The sequence below is a fragment of the Vipera berus genome, assembly GCF_964194415.1.
Source record: "Vipera berus genome assembly, chromosome: 5".
NCBI lineage: Eukaryota > Metazoa > Chordata > Lepidosauria > Squamata > Viperidae > Vipera > Vipera berus.
Window position 1 is genome coordinate 77659504 of NC_138207.1, and position 24067 is coordinate 77683570.

The 24067-nt window shown below is 41.3% G+C and overlaps 2 protein-coding genes across 2 annotated transcripts in view; both read right to left on the minus strand.

Moving 5' to 3' along the window:
- Positions 1–5909, minus strand: part of LOC308668349 (lipase member M-like) — a gene marked incomplete at its 5' end in the record, with an annotated part of 33526 nt that extends 27617 nt beyond the window's left edge. The window contains 2 exons of the mRNA XM_081328207.1: positions 5024–5141; positions 5811–5909. Of these exons, the coding sequence (XP_081184333.1) occupies positions 5024–5141; positions 5811–5909 (217 nt within the window). The remainder of the gene's footprint in view (positions 1–5023; positions 5142–5810) is intronic.
- A 16898-nt stretch (positions 5910–22807) lies between these two features.
- LOC308668592 (lipase member M-like) overlaps positions 22808–24067 on the minus strand; it is a gene marked incomplete at both ends in the record, with an annotated part of 42973 nt that continues 41713 nt past the window's right edge. The window contains one exon of the mRNA XM_081328602.1: positions 22808–23041. Within this exon, the coding sequence (XP_081184728.1) occupies positions 22808–23041 (234 nt within the window). The remainder of the gene's footprint in view (positions 23042–24067) is intronic.

Sequence of the window (24067 nt, forward strand, 5' to 3'; positions counted from 1 at the left end):
AATCCTGTCTCTGAGCTTTACAGGCAGTTCTTTTGACCTCGTGGCTTTTGCTCTGCTATAGTATGCATTGACAACTGTGAGGCCTTCTATAGGGAGATGTGTGCCCTTCCAAATCATGCCCAATCAATTTAATTTACCACAGGTCGATTCCAATCACGGTATCAAAACATATTAGTCTAATGTTGAGCAAAATATATCCTAAATACCTAGAAATAAGTATCCTACATGCCTAGGAATAAATTTATATGCCTACCTTTGTACATTTCTGAGTTCTACCTTGATCCTTCAATCTTCAAAATGGCATGGAAGAATCATAGGAACGCTCCTAATCAACAGCAAGGAGAATTTTATAAACTATTACATAGCAAGATAACTCAATGGGATTATAAATCCTGTATTTTTATGGGAGACTGGAATGGTGTTTTGGATGTACAAAAGGACAAAAAAGTTCTTTTTAGAAGTATGCCAAGTCATGCTAGATTGCCTAAAAATTTTTTTGAGATGAAAGACGATTTGGAACTGAGAGATGTGTGGAGAGAAAGAAATTTGAAAGAAAAAGACTTTACCTTTTTTCCGATAGGCATCAATCTTTTTCCAGGATTGATTTTGTATTAATTACTAATGATTTTTTCTAGGATTAAGAAGATTAAGATATCTCCAAGAACTATATCAGATCATAGTCCAGTATGGATGGAAATAGAAAAAGACAATGGAGACAAGCGGTCTTGGAGATTAAATGAAAATTTGTTTAGATATCAAGAAAATGTGGAAGAGTGTAAAAACAGATGAAAGAATTTTTTAATATGAATATGTACAAGGGTACTTCTATTGAAATGGTTTGGGATGCAAGCAAAGCTTATATGAGAGGAGTGTTAATATATTTGAACAATAAATATAGACGTAAACTGGAACATAAGCAAAAAGAATTAGAGGAGGAAATTAAGAGGAAAGAGAAGGCTTTAATTTTGAATCCATCTGATAGGAAGATTAAAGAGGTAATTACTTTATTAAGAGGTCAGTTTGATATGTTGATGGCAGATCAAGTGGCAACCAATTTACGGTATGTTAAACACAATACTTTTTGTAATGCTAATAAGCCAGGTAGGTGGTTAGCTTACTTGTTAAGGAAGAAACAAAGGTCACGTAATATAGATAGAATAGAGTACAAGGGTAAAGTGGTGTTTCAGCAGAATCTTATTAAAAAGGCTTTTGTTGATTTTTATTCTAAGTTGTATGTCAGGGACAAGATTCAAGATGTAGATATAGATAGATATTTACGAGAAGTTAATATCCCTGTTCTTACACAAGAGCAAAGGGAAGGGATGGATCAATTGATAAATGAAGAATAAATTATTGACTCAGCCTTCCATTCTTCCGAGGTAGGTAAAATGAGGACCCAGATTGTTGGTGGCAATTAAGCTGACTTTGTAATAATGCCGCTTGGGGGTGTGTATGAAAGCCCTAATAAGCAGGCATATACATAGAATGAAGGCTACTGCTAAGCTTGTAAGCCACCCTGAGTCTTCGGAGAAGGGTGGGATATAAATGGAATAAAAATAAAAATAAAAATAAAAATAAAAAAACTCAGCAATTAAGCAATTAAAGGTGGGGAAAGCACCAGGAACAGATGGTTTGACTGCCGTCTATTATAAAGATTTACTATTAGAAATGGTGGAACCTTTAAGAGAACTGTTTAGGACAATTGAATTGGGAGGAGAAGTGCCTCCATCATGGAAAACAGCTTTTATATCGTTGATTCTGAAGGAAGATCAAGATATTACCCAAGCCAAAAATTATAGGCCAATATCGCTGGAGAAGACTTCTGCGAGTCCCTTGGACTGCAAGGCGATCAAACCGGTCAGTCCTAGAGGAGATCAACCCTGACTGCTCTTTAGAAGGCCAGATCCTGAAGCTAAAACTCAAATACTTTGGCTACCTAATGAAAAGGAAGGACTCACTGGAGAAGAGCCTAATGCTGGGAAAGATTGAGGGCAATAGAAGAAGGGGACGACAGAGAATGATGTGGCTGGATGGAGTCACTGAAGCAGTAGGCGTGAGCTTAAATGGACTCCAGAAGATGGTAGAGGACAGGAAGGCCTGGAGGAACGTTGTCCATAAGGTCACGATGGGTCGGACACGACTTCGCAACTAACAACAACAACAACAACATCGCTTTTAAACACTGATTATAAGATATTTGCAAAAATCTTAGCAAATAGATTAATGAAGGTAATGCAGCAAATGATTCATAGTGACCAAGCTGGATTTATAAGTGGTAGACAAATGAAGAATAAAGTGAGACATATTGTAGACTTATTGGAATTTTTGGATAGAAATAACCAGGTTTCTGCAGCGCTGATCTTTTTGGATGCTGAAAAAGCCTTTGATCAATTGGACTGGCAATTTTTATTTAAGGCATTGGAGAAAATGGAGTTTGGGAATAATTTTTTACAACCTATTAGGGCAATATATCAGAAGCAAACAGCTCAAATAATAGTCAATGGTAGTTTGACAGAAAGATGTAATATTGCAAAGGGTACAAGACAGGGGTGTCCGTTGTCACCTTTGCTGTTTGTTTTAACATTGGAAATATTATTGATTAAAATACGAGATTCAAATAAAATTAAAGGAATTAAAATAAGAGATCAATATTATAGATTGAAAGTGTTTGCGGATAACTTGGTTATTACAGTAAGTCAACCGACTTACTCAGTTTTAGAATTGATGGAGATAATAACGTCATATGGAAAAGTTTCTGGATTTAAGATAAACACGCAAAAAACTAAAATACTGTCTAAAAATATGACTATAGAACAAAAGGTTGTTTTAGAAGAGTTAACGGGATTTGAAATAGTTAAAAAGATTAAATATTTGGGGGTATATCTTTCGGCTTCAAATGCAAAATTATACAAATATAATTATGAATTGTTATGGTTAAAAATACAAAAAGAGCTAGATAGTTAAAAAAAGGTAAAAAAAGGATCGAATCCCAAGTGCCGCGTAACAGAGTGAGCGCCTGTTACTCGTCCCAGCTTCTGCCAACCTAGCAGTTCGAAAGCACGTAAAAATGCAAGTAGAAAAATAGGGACCACTACGGTGGGAAGGTAACAGCGTTCCGTGCGCCTTTGGCGTCTAGTCATGCCGGCCACATGACCACGGAGATGTCCTCGGACAAGTGCTGGCTCTTCGGCTTTGAAACAGAGATGAGCACCGGCCCCTAGAGTCGGAAACGACTAGCACGCATGTGCAGGGGAACCTTTACCTTTACCTTTAGTTAAAAAAAATACAATTATCCTTATTGGGAAGAATTGCAGCAGTTAAAATGAATGTTTTGCCAAAATTTTTATTTTTGTTTCAAATGATACCTATACTTAAAAAGGATTCAAATTTGGAGGAATGGCAGAAAAGTATTAATAAATTTGTTTGGGCAGGGAAAAGATCATGAGTTAAATTTAAGATAATGCAAGACATACGTGAAAGAGGTGGTCTTAAAATGCCTAATTTTAAATTATAGTATGAGGCTGCTGCTTTATCATCAATTAGTGATTGGTTTAATTTAACACAAGGGAGATTATTAAATCTTGAGGGTTATGATTTGTTATTTGGTTGGCATGCATATTTATTGTATTACAAGAAGGTGGATAATGTTTTTAAGACACATATGTTAAGGTATACTCTGTTGCGAGTATGGAAAAAATATAGACATAAGTTAAATTATAAAATACCAATTTGGGCAATACCTAAACATGCAATAGAAAATATAAATGTGGGATTTAAACATGATGTGATTACATATAAAGAAATTTTAAGGATAGAAAGGAATGTATGGCAATTAAAGCCATATAATATTTTAAAAGAAGAAAAGATTGTACAAACCTGGTTCCAGTATGGGCAGTTACAAGCAAGATGGAAAGAAGATCAGAAAGTTGGTATCTCGATAACTGATGGAAATTTGGTAAAACAAATTAGAGATCAAGGTCAAGCACATATAAGAAGGATATATAATGCACTGGTAGAAATTGACTCAGAAACGGAACTTGTTAAAGATTGTATGATAAAGTGGGCCCAGAACTTTCAGGAGGTTATAACAATGGATACTTGGGAAAAGATTTGGGTCAGAAATGTAAAATGTACACAGGCTCAAAATTTAAGAGAGAATTTTTATAAAATGTTTTATAGATGGCATTTAGACCCTAAAAAAATAGCAAGTATGTATCCGAACTGCCAGCCTAAATGTTGGAGGTGTGGCTGTGAGGATGCAACGTATTATCATATATGGTGGACTTGTAAAAAAGTTAAAGCTTTTGGGATTAAAATTTGGTGGAATATGCAGAAAATATTTAAGAAGAAGATAAGGTTTTCTCCACAATTATTTCTGTTGGGTATTATCGCAACAGAGATACATTCTGGAATGGAAAAGATGGATTGAATATATTCAGAATAAATACGGGACTAAAAAGTTTCATTTAGCATTTGAATAAGTATTAGTTTTATATGATGTATTATTAGTTATTTTTTATTTGTTAGTAATTTAGTTATGTTTAAGGGGAGTTAAAGTGCGATAGATTTTAATGTGTTTTTTTTAGCTTGTTAGCATATTTTAGCTTACGTTTGTAAAGTTTATACCCTGTATTCAGCTCTGGGAAGTCGGGGGGGAGGGGAGGGTAAGGGAGGGTAAGGGGGAGGGAAGAGGGAGGGAGGGAGTTTATCTTTTTAAAAAATGTATTGTAAAACTTTTCAATAAAAAAGAAAAGAAAAGAAAAGAAAGTATGTCCCATTCCTGCTCTGGGAAAGGTGATGGCTAAAGAACTCCCTGCTGCCTTTCAACCCTATGATTTATGATCATTTGAAAGTACATTTGAAAACTGGGTCTTTTCTGAGATAAGAAGACAATTGCTTATATAATGGGATAAGGTAGACATACGTGAATTGTTTTTTTGCAAAATATTCTAAGCAAACCTTTCATAAATATCTCCCATGATTTTTTTTAAAAAAATGTATAGTCTTATTTATTTTTACTTACATAGGCTCCAATGTTGTTTTCTGCCATGTGGAATTCTGTTAAGAGTGAGAATGTAACCATCAGAAGTTGCTATTTCATATTCTTCAACTTGGTATCCTTTATGGTGAACGATTTCACTCTGTTAAAGGAAATTTCAGTATAACTGCATCTTGTTTTTTATGTTACTTGTCAACTGGTGCATTATTAATGTGTAGAATCACCTAAAAGAAGTCTGGAAATATCCAAACGATTCTTTGTTTTCTTAACAAATGTGGAATATCAAATGTGAAAAGGATTGAAAGAATTCATGTATTTGTATTACCTTAAAAATGAGAATATGTATGCATTATCAATAAAACACCTAGCTCTTTTTTAAGCTGGAAGATCATTAGTGATCCGTAATGGAAATAACTAATGTCCCTGGAAAGACTTAGTTTTATTTATTTATAAATAAATAAATTTATAATTTATTTGTATTTTTTTTCTAGTCATTCTCGGCTTCGATTAGCCCTTTGAAGGAAGGGAAGGTCAAGAAATAGAAGCAACAGGATTGTTCAGGAATGTTATTTATTGTTGTAAGCTATGAGAACAGAATCTTGAAAGACTATCTGTTTCTCTTTACTACATCTTAAACAAAATCAAGGCAAGGTTGTTTTATTTATTTTTTTACATGTTTACTGCTTTTCTAAGACTAAATAAATATGGAACCTGAAACATGATTTAAACATTAATTCTATGGATACATCTGCCTTTTTCTAATTCTGTTTTATATTATACCAGATCAACCATCAACAAAATTATAACTTACAATGTTCATGTATGCTTCAGGATTGCCTCTTTGCAGTATTATTCCCGTAGAAGACAAAATGATTTGAATTGCAAAAACCACTAGACATAAGAGCCACATATTGTACCTATATAAAAAATTGTGTTTAGTAGATTGAGAAATGTTTCCTGCCAATAAATCAAGTTTGAAATTGCTACAATATCCACACAAAAGTTGTAACAATTGGGAACTATTAAGTAATCATCATGTAACTAACTACTAGAATTAAGGGCTTAGTATTCTGGGGATGCCCCTCTTAAAAAGAGCAATTTAAAGTGTACTGATATTTACCATTATTACAGTCTTATGCCTATTCATAGGAGTTTGAGGATGAAATCTGTAAGAATTCCAGGACTGGACTGCTGGGAGTCAGATGGCATATAAATTTAATGCATGATTATTATTATCTGCAAATACCTGTCTTTTAATTATAAGCAGCTTTTGGGGGGGGGAGTCCTACATTTGACTAGAGCACTATAGTATAATGGTTTGTGGTATGTGAGAACAACTGTGGGAGACAGCAGCCTAGACAATGGTTTGCTAACAAATTTTGAATCTGAAGAAGGGATGAGGGTAGTGAAAACATCTCAGAAGGGATCTGTCATGGCCTACTTGCTGTGCACTTTTGCTCACAGCCAGACAACAGAAACCATGGAGGGGGGAAGGGCAGGATTGGAATGTATGGATGGTTGGGAGGCAATTGAAGAATTCATGTTCACCATCTGTGGTCTGGGAGAATCTCAACACCTCAAAGTTGAACGAGAGCCTTCTGAGCTGAGCAGACTGTTTCCTAAATGAAGAGATTGCATTGTATTGATGGACAATGGACAGTGGGTAGCCCGGGGGGGGGGATTTTAACTATGCAGTTTTTCACACGAAAATTTCAGAACTGGCTTTGCTTCTACTGTGCCTATATTGGTGTATCAGTAATATAATCTTGGTAAAATAATGTCCCAGGATTTTCTTTGGCTGCATATGGCAACAGAACAGTTGACACAATCCTTCCTAGTTTTCCAAGAAGGGAAAGTAAAAGCGTGAGATGGGAGGGGAAATTTCAGATGTGTAAGATTGATGTTAGCATTGTGAGGTAATTCAGTTAAGAAGCACATTCAGAGGCACTAGCTCTGTCTTTATTCTAAGGTTACATTAACAGAATCTTGCAAGTCTGAAAGCACCTCTCCTGTCTCTCACTTTTACTGTCTTGAAAATTTGGGAAGGTCCCTTCTGAAATACTTTCTACACCCTCAGCCATCCTTTGGATTCAAGTTTGTTGTCTAGGCCAGGGCTTTTCAACCTTTTCCCAGATTGTACCACTTTTAGGACATGACAATATTTGAGTACTACCAGTGCTTAGCAAGGTCTCAAACACTTGATGACTAAAAGAAAGGGGGGGGAATTTGGGTTTTACTGGTTAGATTCATTCATTTTAGCTCATTCCCTCCCCCGCTATACTTGGCTATTGGTCATGTACCACATGCCAGGTGCTAAAGCCTTGGTCTAGGCCAGAGGTAGGCAACCTTGGCTCTTTTATGACTCGTGGACTTCAACTCCCAGTTTTCTGGGAGTTGAAGTCCACGAGTCATAAAAGAGCCAAGGTTGCCTACCTCTGTTCTAGGCTATCACTCTTCTTCCTGCCTCTCATGGTGGTTCCCACATACTTTTACAAGCACTGAGACTGGAGGAGCATTTACTCTATACCTCCAGCTCCTGAAAAACATTCAAATTACCATAAGTCTTTTAGTTGGGGAAAGTGAGGAACAAGCATAGAACCTCTTGATTCAAACTGCTTATGAAGTAAAACAAAATCTCAGAATCATTCTATATAATATCAAATGTGTAGCAATCCAAAGAGCTAAAACATTTATTACAGGTTCTGTTGCTTTACAATGGTATCATAAAACTGCTGTGGTTTGTCCTAAAGCCAAACACTCTTTCTACAGAGAATTCCAGATTATTTTTATTTACCCTGTCTTAAAAAAATCCTTTGGCAGAAAACTTGGCTACTCTTTGGACACATCATTCCACTTCTACCCCACCCCACCCCACCCCTCCTTTATACAGATCACTCTTTCTTTGGGCTTGAAAAGGTATGCCAATTTCTTCTTAGTTTTATGTTTCAATATTTTTCTGTTTTACTTTGATTTTAATTTGGCATTTAGAAATGTAAATTCTCCAAGAAATTCTGCACTGTAATAAGGACTTACTTTTAGGGGAGGGATGAATTCATATTAGGGCTGATGCAATAAAATTAAGCAAGTACATGCAACAGGAACATAAACCAGTGTTTATTACTGATTCAGTTAATATTCTTTGGCTAAAACTCTATGCCCGTGGTGGCGAACCTATGACACTCGTGTCACAGGTGGCATGCAGAGCCCTCTCTGCGGGCACGCACACCATCACCCTAGTCCTAGTCCTTCAGCTGGGTTTTATAAACCCTTTTTGCTTTAGGCCTTTGCTGCTGTGTGCAAAAAAAAAGGTTCAATCAATCAATCAATTTCAACTTCTCACGGGGAAAAGAAAGATCTCGCAAAGTTGGAATTGATTGATTGAACTCTTTAGTCCCACCCAGTCTGCCGTTACCACCACAGCCATGCTCACTCAACGGGTCATGCCCACCCAATGGGCCACGCCCACCCAGCACCCGATGATACATAAGTGGGTTTTGGGTTGCAGTTTGGGCACTCGGTGTCTAAAAGGTTCACCATCACTGCTCTATGCAATGATTTTTTTTAAGTAAAATAAACTTGAGAGAGAATAAAAATGCTGTCAGTGATGTTAACATAAATCTGGCAAACATCCATTTAATAGACTATTTTAGGAGTGTTGCAGCTTCTTGAATTAAATTATTTTTTAAAAAAAAACATTTCTGATGCATCTATAGAAGAATTTAGATAAACAATTGGTGGACATTTGTCAGAGGAAGAGGCTTGAAGAGGGGAGTCATTATCCATCTTCTCTGACAAAGGATTTTCTTCATTTATTATTCCATGTTCCCCTGGAGGGTTTTTGTTGACCTGTTAATGAATTCTGACAGGTAGATGACATGAAAGAAACTTTCTAAAAATATAAAAACAGTATGCCCTTGTATGCCAAAGGCTCACAACACGAGTTAAAAAACATATTCTGCATTTCCAATAAAATGGTATCTTTGTTCCTTTTAAAATAGTATTTTTCAAACTTGGCAAGTTTAAGATGTGTAAACCTCAAATCCCAGAACTCCCCAATTAGCCAGCCAGGCTGGCTAGGATATTCTGGGACTTGCAGTCCATTATCTTAAACATGCCAAAATACTACTTTAAATGAAAGCAAACAATTGCAAAGCTGGCATCTGTTGAGAAGCCAACAATCTACAGTATCATAGCTAAAATTGCTCTCAGATCCTTAAAATGTTGCTGAGTAGACATAACATTATAAGTGTTTTGTTCTACAATGCTAAACAACCTAATCTGTATAAAGAAAAAAAGAGAAATCTTTACCAGAATCTTTTTGTTGTCCTGGATGGAAATTCCGGGTCTGGAAAGATTGAAATGTTCACAGCTATAAGTAAGAAGTGAGAAGATTGAGTGAACGCTGCCTTTTAAAGTCCTTTCACCCTTTGGTGTCCCAACTTTGTCTTAGCCCAATTCCTTATCTTAGCAATATGTCTTATATGATATGCCTGCCAGTCAGCTCTTGTTTTCTACATTGAAAGGGGCCCCACCTGTCCACACACCCTCTTTCTTTATCTTTGTTATGCAGACTTTGCAAATACACCTCACTTTCTTCTGGGTTCATGCATTTTACAGCAAGTGGCTCTACAGCAAATGGCTCATCATTCCCCCCTTTGAATCTGAAAATGGCTAAGTTTTCAAGATTCACCTAATACCAGTATCTGTGTGTGGAGAAACTGTGTTGTCTGCCTACAAGCAGAAAGGCAAAGTTGAAAAACATTGCAAGCTGCAACAGGATATTAACAGAATAAAAGAGATACACTATAAATGAAGTTTTCAACCAGCTGAGGTCAGGTAACCATCCCACCAACCAGTCCCACCAACCTTTGCTCAGAGAGACAAAACAATTGTTCCCAGCTGATTGTTCCATCTCTCATAAATGTTGTTCTATTGTTTTGTTCAGGGACTGGAAAGACAAATGATATGCTGGACCAATGGCATGGCAGTAGCCTCCCTATCATGCTAACAGATAGTCTAATGCCATTTGATGCTGGACTGTAATTTGGTCCAGCTGCTCGATCTCATTCTGCATTGCACAGACTATAAAAGCCATGGAATTGATTGTCCCCTGTAAACGACAGTTAACGGTTGCTTTGGCTGCCAGATTGCTTCTAACAATTTCAAGATTTGGGAGCTATTCTTAATGCATTTTGCTTAAGTATACTTAATATGTTTGCATTTAGTAACCCTCTTTCTCTCCACAGGGCCCCATGGACATGTAAAACTCCAAAAGCATACTTGCTATTGGTATAGCTATTTATTAGGTGAACCTTGGCTAGTAGTAAGGCCCTACTTAAAGCAATAATCTCAGCCAGTTGGCAGAAGTGTTGACTGGTAATGGCATAGCTTCTATAATTTCCCATGGTATAATCACTGCATATCCTGCCTTTCTGTGGCTTTCCACCATAAAGCTACTACCATCTGTAAACCATTCGCAGTCATCATTTGGAATAGGCTGATCATTGAGGTTGGGTCTATTGGCATAGACTGAATTTACAACCTGTACACAATCATGGTGGAGATAAGTCTGTTATCATTTGGTGTCTTGTTCCCCTGATTTGGACTCCCACCAGGGGTTTGGGGGTAGGAGGTCCCTTCATTCTTCTACCTGCATGGCTGTAGTCACTGGGCATTCATTCATTCTTCCAATGTCCTTCCTTTTGCAAATAGCACACTAGCTGGGTCCCAAGAGGACCCTCCCTCTTCCACGTCCTTTATCATAGATGGGGTTGTGTGCCCCACCTTGTGTTCTCTGAACTCCCCCTTCTCACCTGCCTCTTCCACATTGTTGCCCTATTCTTTCCCCCTCTCCTGCTTAAGGGCATTGGCTAGGAAGATGGCATTTTGGTGGACTTTTTACACTTTTCTCCTATCTTCTTCTTGACCTCTGCTGGTGAAGACTTTGTAAGCTATCTCAACTAATTCTGAAATACTTTTCCTTGGGCCTCCTTCCACTTTTTGTAACATTCTGTAACATTCTCCTAATAACTTCTGCTGAATATGATCCTACAAAGATCATATTCACCATTCTCTGGTTTTTGGGTACCTCTAATTTAGATCAGCATATTGTCTCAAAATTTTATATATGTCAGAATCCATTTATATCACGTTTCATAAATGTATAGGTAGAACATTGTGCTTATTCTGGGGATTCTGCCATCTCTCCGAGGGGGGGGGGAGAGGAAGGTTACTTAGATTGAAATAAGGGATCTTCAAACACCAGGGAAACATCTGACCTGGGGGAGGGAGGGGGAGAGACAGATCTGGATCGCATCTTCATTTACAACTGAAAAGGAAGAAGCAATAACAATAAAACCAAGGAGAGTTCCCTTTCCCACGGAAGGGCCTGACACCTAAGTAAATGATGGGAGGCTGACCAAATGGATGAGGGGAGGGGGCTGAAATGGGAATGCTTTATATAGGATTGAAATGTAACTTTGTTAGATTCCGTCTTGTATTGCCACAATCGATTCCATCCTAGTAAACATTTTCCTTTTGGACTAAACTTGCATCCAAGAGTTCTTATTTCCTAAGATGTGGATTGAGGTGGGTCCTGACATATACTTTGTCAAGAAAGCCCCCAGGACTCTCATCCTTATTTTTTTTGCCTAATTTCATAAATCTTTGAGAGGTTCTTGATCTCTGTGAGGGGGCATTCCCAACTGGGTTCATTTTCATGTTCTTTCTCTAATTTCTGCTCCATTGCTCCCCTCATCAACCTCCATTCTTCTGGTGTTAGAAGAATATCCATCAATGTCTGAATATTTGCCCAGGTGGGGTTATGTGTTCTAAAGATAGAACATTTGGTGTGTTCTGTTCCCTGCTCCTGCCACTATAATTTCTCTCAGTGGAGCTTGAATCTCAAGTTCTAATGCAGTTTTAAATTAAGTGTTATAGGAATGTCTCATTTCCCGATCTCTTTGTTCTCTAGCTGCCACACTCCTCTAGAATTTTCCTGCAAGCAGTTTTAGAAGCTGTGCTTCAAAATAGAGAGTGAGCTGAAGCTGGGAGGCGGGGCTGATAGGCAACTATCATTGTTGGATAAAATAGAGTCAGTAGAGGTATTTACTATTCCCCACCGCAAAGAGAAGCAGAGATGGTCAAACTGATTCTTTTATCCAAACAAGAGAATATATCTAACCTTCTTTCTATTCTGAAATTGCTTCCAAATTATGTGCTTGCAATGAAAAAAAAATGAAACCTTGATTTTGTTTTTGCTAATTAGACTGCTGTACAAAAGTAAAAAGTTGCGATTGTAATGTTGTTACCTTCCACTTTGCTAAAGAGAGTCGGTGCCTTTTTCTTTTCTTTCCTCTCTTTACACTATCTTTTTCTTTTCCTTCTTCCTTCTCCTAGTTTTCTATTACTTTTTTCAATTTCTCTTTGCATTTTATATTTTGATAAACCAATAAAACTATTATGTAACAGAATTCTCCAGCCATTTGGCCCATCTGGGGTAGTTCACCCCATGGATAAACAAAGAATGGTAGGTTATTCTCAGAGTCCTCTTGCAAAACTGGTGGAGCACTGGGTTTTTCTACATTAGGATCCTGCACTTTACATATACAAGTTCCTTCTGTTGCAGTCTTGCAACAGAAAGGGACTATTTGCCTATTTCATAAAGAGTTCCAAGAACTGAATTTCAGCATATTGTTTCTGTTCCAAGAGGACAGTTCTTCTTCAATTAGCTGGAGATCAATTGATCCTTGTGGAGGATCAATTGATCTCCAGCTAATTGTAATGTTGTTATCTTCCACTTTGCTAAAGAGTCGGTGCCTTTTTCTTTTCTTTCCTCTCTTTACACTATCTTTTTCTTTTCCTTCTACCTTCTCTTAGTTTTCTATTACTTTTTTCAATTTCTCTTTGCATTTTATATTTTGATAAACCAATAAAACTATTATGTAACAGAATTCTCCTGCCATTTGGCCCATCTGAGGTAGTTCACCCCATGGATAAACAGAGAATGGTAGGTTATTCTCAGAGTCCTCTTGCCGTACTCAGTGTGTGGTCCTCAATGGAACCGCATCTACATGGAAGGAAGTGTGTAGTGGGGTGCCCCAGGGCTCTGTTCTGGGCCCAGTGCTCTTCAATATCTTCATTAATGATTTGGATGAGGGGATAGATGGGGAACTCATCAAATTTGCAGACGACACCAAGCTGGGAGGAATAGCCAATACTCCAGAAGATAGGTTTAAGATACAGAAGGATCTGGACAGACTCGAACACTGGGCACTATCTAACAAAATGAAATTCAATGGTGAAAAAAGTAAGGTTCTACATCTAGGCAGGAAAAATCAAATGCATAGGTATAGTATAGGTGGTACCTTGCTCAATAGTAGTAACTGTGAGAGGGATCTCGGAGTCTTAGTAGACAATCACTTCAATATGAGCCAGCAGTGTGCTGCAGCTGCCAAAAAAGCCAACAAAGTGCTAGGCTGCATTAACAGAGGGATAGAATCAAGATCAAGTGAAGTACTAATACCACTTCACAATGCTTTGGTAAGGCCACACCTGGAATACTGCATCCAGTTTTGGTCACCACGATGTAAAAAAGATGTTGAGACTCTAGAAAGGGTACAGAGAAGAGCAACAAAGATGATTAGGGGGCTGGAGGCTAAAACATATAGGGAACGGTTGCTGGAATTGGGTATGTGTAGTTTAATGAAGAGAAGGGTGAGGGGTGACATGATAGCAGTGTTCCAATATCTCAAGGGCTACCACAAAGAAGAGGGAGTCAAGCTATTCTCCAAAGCACCTGAAAGCAGGACAAGAAGCAACGGATGGAAGGAGAGAAGCAACCTAGAACTAAGGAGAAACTTCCTGACAGTTAGAACAATTAACCAGTGGAACAACCTGCCTCCAGAGGTGCTGAATGCTCCAACACTGGAGGTTTTTAAGAAGAGACTGGACAGCCATTTGCCTGAAATGGTATAAGGTTTCCTGCCTGAGCAGGGGGTTGGACTAGATGACCTCCAAGGTCCCTTCCAACATCATCATCATCATCATCATCATCATCATCATCATCATCATCATCATCATTATTATTATTATTATTATTATTATTATTATTATTATTATTATTATTATTATTATTATTATTATTATTATTATTATTATTATTATTATAAAACTGGTGGAGCACTGGGTTTTTCTACGTTAGGATCCTGCACTATACATATACAAGTTCCTTCTGTTGCACTCTTGCAACAGAAAGGGACTATTTGCCAATTTCATAAAGAGTTCCAAGAACAGAATTTCAGAATGTTGTTTCTGTTCCAAGAGGACAGTTCTTCTTCAATTAGCTGGAGATCAATTGATCCTTGTGGAGGCCATAAGTCTTTGGGTTGTTGTCCCCAAATTCAGATCTTTTTACAGCAAATGGCCCATCACATGGGTGAATACTTACTGAAGCAAAACAAGTTTGTGTTCAATACTTTTTACTTAATGCAAAGGTCTAGTACAAAAAAGGAAAAATATTTCAGATGAACTCCTGTTTGGAACAGTGATGCAAGCAATACATGAACAAATATGTTGTGTAGCCGGTTGCAGGCATTGAGTGAGACAGAAGGTTCAAAACAGCAACATACTTTACTGAAGGTCAAACAGAACAGAAGCAACAAGGGAGATGCTGCACAGCTATTTATATGCTGGCCGATAGGCGGCAACCAATAGGTTTGAAGCATAAGTTGCCTGCCCAAAGACCTACTTAGCCAGCTGGAGACAACCAGTCTGGGCTGGTTAGCAACCATTATAACATAAACATGAACTAGCACTTAGCAATTGAATGCAAGCAATAAGCAAGCAGTGCAACAAGAGCAAACACTTACAACATACACAAAAAGCCAATACATTACACTCCTTCCCCCTGGATGGAACACACAATCGTTTGGTTACAAAATCTTGAAGATATTTGGGGGGTCTTCTTCCAGTCTACCAGTTCGTCTGCCATGCTTGGTAGACCTGGGCTCTGTGGTTCAGTGGAGTAAAAACAACTTGAGTCCCTTTGGCTGGCTTGTCCCGGTCAGGCGCTCCGACCCTCTGTCTTCGACCCAAGGTTCTGGGAGCGGGGATGTGCAGCCACCTGAGCTCCGGCTGGTGTACCTGAATGCCAGGTCCGTTGCTAACAAGGCTCCTCTCGTCCGGGATCTGGTCGAGGGTGAGCATGCGGACCTGGCCTGCATCACGGAAACCTGGTTGGGCCCAGAGGGTGGTATCCCCCTGGTTGATCTTTGCCCACCAGGCTTCCGGGTGCTACACCGGCCTCGGACTCAGGGTAGGGGTGGGGGAGTGGCTGTGGTTATGAGGGAGACCTTATGTCCGCAGGAGGCCACCGTTCCTCAGATAGTTGGGTGTGAATCTCTCTTATTGAGGTTTGGTCCTAGGGCGCAGTTGGGCTTGCTGCTGGCGTACCTTTCGCCTAGTCGCGCAGCAGCAGCCCTGCCTGAGCTTCTCGATATCCTCTCAGGGCTGGTGATTGAGTTTCCCAAACTTATGGTTTTGGGAGACTTCAATCTACCATCCCTGGGAGGAGCATCTGAGTTAGCTCGGGAGTTCATGGCTTCCATGACGGCCATGGACCTGACGCAGGTAATCCATGGACCGACTCATGAGGGAGGCCACACCCTTGACTTGGTTTTCTTATCTGGTCGGTGGTTAGATGATCTTGGTGGGGGCTCCCCAATTGTTATGCCCCTGTCATGGACCGATCATCATCTCCTGCGGCTGGTCTTCCGTTTTGCCACTCCCCACCATGGGGTTGTTGAGCCAACTAGATGGTTCTGCCCCAGGCGCTTAATGGACCCTGAGAGGTTCCAGGCAGCACTGGGGTCCCCACCTGCCTCCTCAGCTCACAGCTCGGCAGATGCCTTAGTGGAAGCCTGGGAAAGGACGGCCACGGAGGCACTTGACCGAGTTGTACCCTTGCGGCCCCTGACCCAGCGCAGATCCCAATGGGCTCCATGGTTCTCCGCGGAGCTCCGGGAGATGAAGCGTCGGAGACGGGGCCTAGAGAGCGTTTGGAGGTCCAGCCGATCTGAATCTGACCAATTGCGACTAAGAACCCATATTAGGTCTTATCTCGCAGCGATGAGGGTAGCGAGGTCTAACTACTTCGCTGCCCTCATCGTGTCCGCAGATAATCGCCCGGCCGCCCTGTTTAGGGTGACCCGCTCCCTCCTTAATCAGGAGGTGAGTGAGGAACCCTTGCAGGGGCGGGCCGAGGAATTTAGTCAACATCTGTCGGACAAAATCGCTCGGATTCGGACCGGTTTGGACTCCGACTGGGCAGTATCGGACGATCAGGACACGAGCGGTCTTGTCAATGTCACCTGGGAGGAGTTCGATCCTGTAACTCTGGAGGAAGTGGACAGGATCATGGGGAGGCTGAGCTCCACCACATGTTTATTGGACCCGTGCCCTTCCTGGCTGGTTTATGCAGCCCGGGAGGGGACACGAGGCTGGTTCCAGGCGGTTATATCTGCTTCTCTGAGTGAGGGTAGTTTTCCCGCCGCCTTGAAAGAGGCGGTGGTAAGACCTCTCCTCAAGAAGCCTGCCTTGGACCCGGCTGTTTTGAATAACTTTCGTCCGGTCTCCAACCTTCGCTTTCTTGCGAAGGTTGTTGAGAGTGTGGTGGCGCATCAGCTCCCTCTGGTCCTGGATGAAGCGGATTATCTAGACCCGTACCAATCGGGCTTCAGGCCCGGGTACAGCACGGAGACGGCATTGGTCGCGCTGGTGAATGATCTCTGGAGGGCTCGGGACAAGGGATATTCCTCTGTCCTAGTCCTATTAGACCTCTCAGCGGCTTTCGATACCATCGACCATGGTATCCTGCTGCGGCGTCTCAGGGGATTGGGAGTGGGAGGCACAGTTCTTCAGTGGTTCTCCTCCTATCTCCTGGGACGCTCGCAGTCGGTGTTGGCAGGGGGGCAGAGGTCGACCGCGAGGCCTCTCGTTTGTGGAGTCCCTCAGGGGTCGGTCCTCTCGCCTCTCCTGTTCAACATCTACATGAAACCGCTGGGTGAGATCATTCGTGGTTTTGGAGTTGGGTATCATCAGTATGCTGATGATACCCAACTTTTCATTTCGACCCCAAACCACCCCAGTGATGCCCTCGACGTGATGTCCCGGTGCCTGGAGGCGGTCCGGGTCTGGATGGGGAGGAACAGGCTTCGACTCAACCATGACAAGACTGAGTGGCTGTGCGTACCGGCATCTCGGGATATTCAGGATATCCCACCCCTCACTATGGGGGGTGAGTCATTACCTCCTGTAGATAGGGCTCGCAACTTGGGAGTCCTCCTAGATTCACAACTCTCCTTAGAAGACCATATTGTAGCTGTGACTAGGGGGGCCTTTGCCCAGGTTCGCCTGGTGCGCCAGTTGCGGCCCTATCTAGACCGGGATGCCTTACGTACGGTCACTCATGCGCTCGTGACCTCTCGTCTTGATTACTGCAACGCTCTCTACATGGGGCTACCCTTGAAGACCACTCGGAGGCTCCAACTGGTACAGAATGCAGCCGCGAGAGTTGTACTGGGAGTTTCCCGATACTCCCATGTCACACCTTTGCTCCGCGAGCTGCATTGGCTGCCAGTTGTCTTCCGGGTGAGGTTCAAGGTGTTGGTAATGACCTACAAAGCCCTTCATGGCATGGGTCCGGAATACCTTGGGGAGCACCTGCAGCCGGCGTCAACTTCCCTCCGCCCAGTACGCTCCCACAGAGAGGGCCTCCTCAGGGTGCCACCGGTCAAAGAATGCCGACTGGTGGCCCCCAGGGGGAGGGCGTTCTCTGTGGGTGCACCGGATTTATGGAACCATCTTCCGGTTGAGCTCCGGATGGCGCCTGATCTCCGCTCCTTCCGGCGCGATCTTAAAACCCATCTCTTTAAACAAGCTGGCCTGGCCTGATGGGACGGGGTGGGATTTTTATAAACGACTATAATTTTAAATTTGTATTAATTTTATGGGCATTGTTTAATCATGTTTTAATAATTTTAATTTTTGTATCTAGTTTTTATGTATTGCCCTGTTCACCGCCCTGAGTCCCCTGGGAGAAGGGCGGTATATAAATTAAATTAATAAATAAATAATAAATAAACTTTCGCTAGTACCCACAACTGCTCTTGCCTGTAGTTCCGAGTCCAAACCCGGTCCCCCACCTGTAAATGCCTAGGTGCCTTTGGGCATGCCATATCGGAGGCTATTCTATCTGGGTGCAGTCTGTCCAGTTTTGTTATTAGTCTCTTGCCCCCGTGCAGCTCTGCGGGACTCTTGCCAGTAGCCGTACAAGGCATTGTATGCTGGCATAACAAGAATTCTGCCAGCCTGTGGTGCCAGTCCCCTGTAGTAATGCATTTGAGGAACTCTTTGGTTGTGTGAACCATCCGTTCTGCTTGCCCATTCAATGACGGGTGAAAGGGAGCCGACATGGTGTGCCTAATGAGATTGGCCCTGACGGAGGCCTGGAATTCTGACACGGTGAACTGGGCTCTGTTGTTGGAGACTAAGACGTCCAGAAGCCCATGCATTGCAAACAGTGACCTCAACACCTGGATGGTCCTTGCAGTAGTCATATTGGGAATTGGAACCACCTCCAACCATTTAGAGTGGCTATCAACCACTATTAAAAACAATTGTCCCTGAAAGGGCCCGGCAAAATCTACATGGATCCTTGACCACGGTGTGTGCATTTCCTCCCATTGGTGGACAAGGGCCTGTGGCATCTCTGGTCTGGACTGTTGACACATGTAACACCCATGTACTTGGGCCTTGATAGCTTTATCTAACCCTGGCCACCAGAGGCAGCTCCTTGCCAGTGCCTTCATCTGGACAATGCCTGAATGGCCTTCATGCAGAGACTGGAGAACTCTGGGCCTGAGTGAACTGGGGACTACAACACTGCTGCCCCAAAGGTTGCACCCCTTGTGAGCCAAAAGCTCATTTTTTCGACTGAAAAAACTCTGGAACTCAGGGCCCCCACTATTTTCCAGCCATCCTGTGTGAATCCAAGCCAACATGCAATTTAGGATTTTGTCGGCTGCCGTTTCTGCAGCGACATCTCCTGCATGTAGGGGAAACTCTGGCAAGTCTTGAATTGCTAAAATGTGTGCAGCTGGAGCTGGATCGGGCTCCACATGTGGCAATGGCAATCTGCTAAGGCCGTCTGGATGGCCCATCTCTTTGCCGGGTTTGTGAACCAGCCTGTAGTCGTAGGCTGAAAGGAAGATAGACCACTTCAACATTCACGGCAACAGTATTTGAGGTGTTTGCTTGTCCATTTGGAACAAGCCTAGCAAGGGCTTATGGTCAGTAAAGACCGTGAACTGCCTCCCATATAGTCATGGAACTTCTTAATCCTGGCTATGATGGCCAAGGCCTCTTTGTCGATTTGCATGTAGTTGCGCTCCACTGAGGACGAGGTCCTCGAGGAATAGGTGATGGGTGACTGTCTCCCATCCGCCGACAAGTGACTCAGCACAGCTGCAACCCCATATGGGGATGCATCACACACAATGCAAACTGGCAGCTTTTTGTTAAAGTACGTGAGCACCGAGTTCAAGGACAACAATGCCTTGACTGCCTGAAAACTGCTGTCATGGAGCTTGTCCACTGCCATGGGGAGTTTTTGTCTAAGAGCCAGTGTAACAGCTCTGCCACTGCAGCCCTGTTGAGGAGGAATGAATGATAAAAATTCAGGAGGCCCAAGAATGCTTGAAGCTCTCCCTTGGACCTAGGGCTTGGTGCCAGCTGAATCGCTTTTAGCTTTGACTCTGCAGGATGGATGCCCTCGGCATCAATTCAAAACCCAAGGAATTCTGTGGACAGAACTCCAATCTTACATTTGTCTCTCCTTAATCTAAGTCCCGTGGCGCGGAACTGCTGAAGGACACCTCTAAGCCGCTCAGCCAGAACTTCTGTGGACTCCCTGGTGATGAGTACATCATCAAAGTAGAGGCAGACCCCTGAAATACCCTTGAGCATGCGCTCCATGATCCCCTGAAAAATACCTGGGGCTACACTTATCCCGAATTGAAGGTGCTTTACTTGAAAGTCCCCCTGTGCATAACAATCATTTCAGCATCTGCCGTGGCCTCATCCACCAGCAGCACTAAATCTATTTTAGCAAACATGTAGCCACCTTGCAATGATGCTAGAATGTGGCTGATGACTCGGATGGGGTAGGTGTGCTGCTGTAGTGCCAGGTTAATGGTACCCTTGTAGTCAGCACATATTCATACCTCTCCGTTGGCCTTAAGTAGTGTTACAATGGGGGTCACCCACTCCCCACTGTCTACAGGCTCTAGAACCTCCTAACAAGTTTGTCCAGCTCTGCATCGATTGTATGCTTTAACGCAAATGGCACATGGCGGGGCTTAATCCGAATTGGTGCAACCTGGGGATTAAGTTTAAAAGCTATCAGAGTGCCCTTGTATTCTCCCAAACTTGGGCCAAAAACATCTGTGAATTCTTTGCAGACAGAAGACAAATCTGTTGTTTGAGTACGGTGAATGCCGGTTAGCTGAATGCCCAATGCATCGAACCAATCGAGCCTTATGAGGCTCGTTCATTGGCCATCTACCATAATAACATCTAGGGGGCCTGAAAACCCCTTTACCGCAAGTGTGGCCTCGCCCTTGACTGCCACTCTGGAATTCTGGAAGTCGGTAAGTAGGATATTAGATGGTTGTAGCTTGAGCCATCTGTTACTATGGCTGCAAACGTGCCAAAAAGTTCCAATGGAGATGATGGACACAGCGGAGCCTGTGTCCAGTCCCATTTTACATGGAATGCCTTGAAGTTTGACCTGCAGTCACAACTTCTGTTTAAGAGGTCAATGGGCAGCCGTGTGAAAAATGCTTCAGCGGCTAGAGCACAACCCTACTCGGTGTTGGCCTGGGGCCCCGGTACCTCTCCTAAAAGTCTTGTCCGGCTGGTGGTCCCTCTGGCGACTTCGACAGACAGTGGTGATGTGGCCTGGTTTTCCACACACCCAGCATGTGGCAGTCATGAAACGGCAATCTGCATGTTGATGGCAGCCTCCGCAGCCCAAACACCTTGGGAACAGAACTGCCTTGTCAGCTGGCCTCATTCCTCTTTTGTGGTGCCGCTGAATTTTGTCGACTTCATGGTCAGAGTTGGTGTCTTCCACTTGTTTAGCGTCCTCATGGTAGATGGTTTCTGTAGATGGCATGCTTTTGGGCACTACCGGCAATGGAAGAATGGTTGGTGATGATGATGCAATTTGATGAGGTAACTAAATTGTCTTTGATCAGAGAAAAGACAATATCTAGCATTCCTTGTTGAGTGAAAACCATTATGGACTTTTTGCATGAAACAGAAAAAAATGAACTTATAATTTATGGTTTTGATAATTAGGCAGGATACATCATAGAAAAAGAGATTTCAGCAGTACCCTTAGATTAGAGTAAAAGGTGAATTTATAATCACATTTATAACTGCTGTAAAGAAGATCAGAAGCTACTTCTCTGTATCTTTTTTTCCTATTTTTCTATTATTCCCCCTCTTTCACTTTTAGCTTTTTTGTACTTTACATTAGTTTGTATTAGTTTTTATCTTCTTAATAAAATTATTTTTTTAAAAAGCAAAGTGGTAATGAATTGTCTTTCTAAACATGATCTATTGACAATATAATACAGTATGTGTTACTGTGGAAATGCTGAGGTAGTATATAAATTTCAGTGCATACTCTGTTGAGTGTATGGAAGACTCTTCAGCAGAGAGATCTGAATTGAATGAATAGTCATCTCTTTAATAATGACATCACAGGCAAAATATTGTGGTGTGGACTTAGCATAATCCCTAAATATGGCTTTTAAATAACTGTAAAACTCTGTCTAATGGAATGCTCTATGCTTGAGGTCACACATAAGGTAGTGTTTCTCAACCTTGGGAACTTTAAGATGAATAGACCTTAGCTCCCAGAATTGTCAGCCACCATGGTGGCTGGAGAATTCTGGAAGTTCACACACTTTAAATTTGCAAAGATTGAGAAACATTGCTTTAAGTCTTCATTGTCAAAACAATTATGAGAAGTAACTGTTCAGTGTAATGCACAAATAATGATGTCTTCTTCATATAGAAACATGTTTTTTAACATCCTCTCAGGTAAACAAGAAAAACCATAAATACTGGGGAAGAAAGTTTTTAATCCATCATGGTTCCAACAGATGTAACTCTTCAAAAGAACTTTGAGGCATTGTTTACCTTAAAGAATCTTTTATTTGAGAAACAAAGTATCAGCACTATATAGTTAAAGCCAAAAACTGATTTCCCCTCCCCTGGGCACAAAGTAGCAAAGCATAATTCCCTCCTCCAATCAACAGTCATAAATCACATTCCCCAATTAGCTTGAAGCACCTGCTTTCTCCCCAGCTCTCCAGCCCGACAAATCTTTATCAACTCTGGGCGCAATAACCTTGATTCCCATGGCTGAGTTATTATTGTTATGACTAACTGGACTCTCATCCACATCCCCTCTCCCAGTATCAACTAACTCTAAAAGCGAAAGAGAAAAGATGGCTACATTTCCATCTGTTGTCAAAGCAAGAACATCCAGTGTTAGCAGTGTGGACATATAGAGTGTAGATAAGGGAGGTATAAGAGCAAAGGGTTCTGGAAGACATTTTCTGACAAAAGAGGATAGTAATATTTCAAAACTAATGTGGAACGTATAAACTGTTTATTTTCTACATCAAATTTAAAATGCTGTTATCCTCTATTGCCAGAGAAAGCTTCCATTTATATTTATTTGTACTTCTGCATTAGATGAAAAATATCCTCATGCAAGTATTTTGGGAGATCAAGGCCCCAGATAAAATCAGCATGGCCCCAGCTAGGAATATACTTATGGAAAACTAAGTTAGTAAGTCGCTGGAGCAGGTTATTTATGTTCTCTGGAGTCACTATGAAGTCATTTCCACCACTCCAAATAGCTGTTGGCACAGTTATATCTTCTATTTTATAAAAAGGGGGCTTGGTCTGTGGAAGAAGAGATGCAAAATATGAAATATTCTTCAGTTTTCCTATTTCCAGATATTTCATCTTTCAGTAATATCAACATTCTTGTTTCATGCATCCAGATCTGAAAAAAATATCTATTCTTTGACAAATCCTTTTCTCTTATCTTCTATGACAGGGCTTTTCAACCTTTTCACTCATTGTACCACTTTTAGGATATGGCAACATCTAAGTACCACCAGTCACCTAGCAAGGTGTCAAACAGTTCGCTTAGTGACTGTTTGAAATTACAATGGCACTGAAAAAAGTGTCCCCCAAGCCACAGCCGAGCAAGACACCTGCCTACCCACATGGTGGCGCTCTTCCTCCTGTCCGAGGTTTTCATTGTTGTGAGCATTTCTGTAGAGGTTTGGGAGCAGGGGTAGGGTGGGGGGGTGTTTGGTTTCTTTTTTTTAATTAAATAGTTTTACAAAATTTTTTTACAATACATATCCCCAAAACCCACCCATCCCAAACCACCCGCCTTCCCCCCCACTTCCCAGAGCTGAATACAGGGTTATAGATATAATAATCATATTCTAACTAAAATTATCTATTATAAAATTAACCAAATTCATAATGTGCTTTAACTCCCCTTTAACATAGATACATTCAAATTATTAAAAACATAATAATAATAACTTAAACAAAAATATAATCAATACTAATACTAAAATTAATAACAATATCCCTCTAAAATCTACTCATAAGCTAAGTGGAACTTTTTAGTCCCATATTTATTCTGAATATAATCTATCCATCTTCTCCAAACTGAAATATATCTTTCTTGTGAATGATCCTTCAAATAAGCAGAAAACTTAGACATTTCTGCAAGATTCGATACTTTAAGTACCTATTCTTCTATAGTAGGCAAACTATCCTTCTTCCAGTATTGTCCCACCAGTAACCGTGCTGCTGTTATCAAATTCAACATCAGATTGGTTTCTTTAGTATCACAATCTACAACAATACCCAATAAAAACAATTGTGGAGAGAACTTTATCTTTC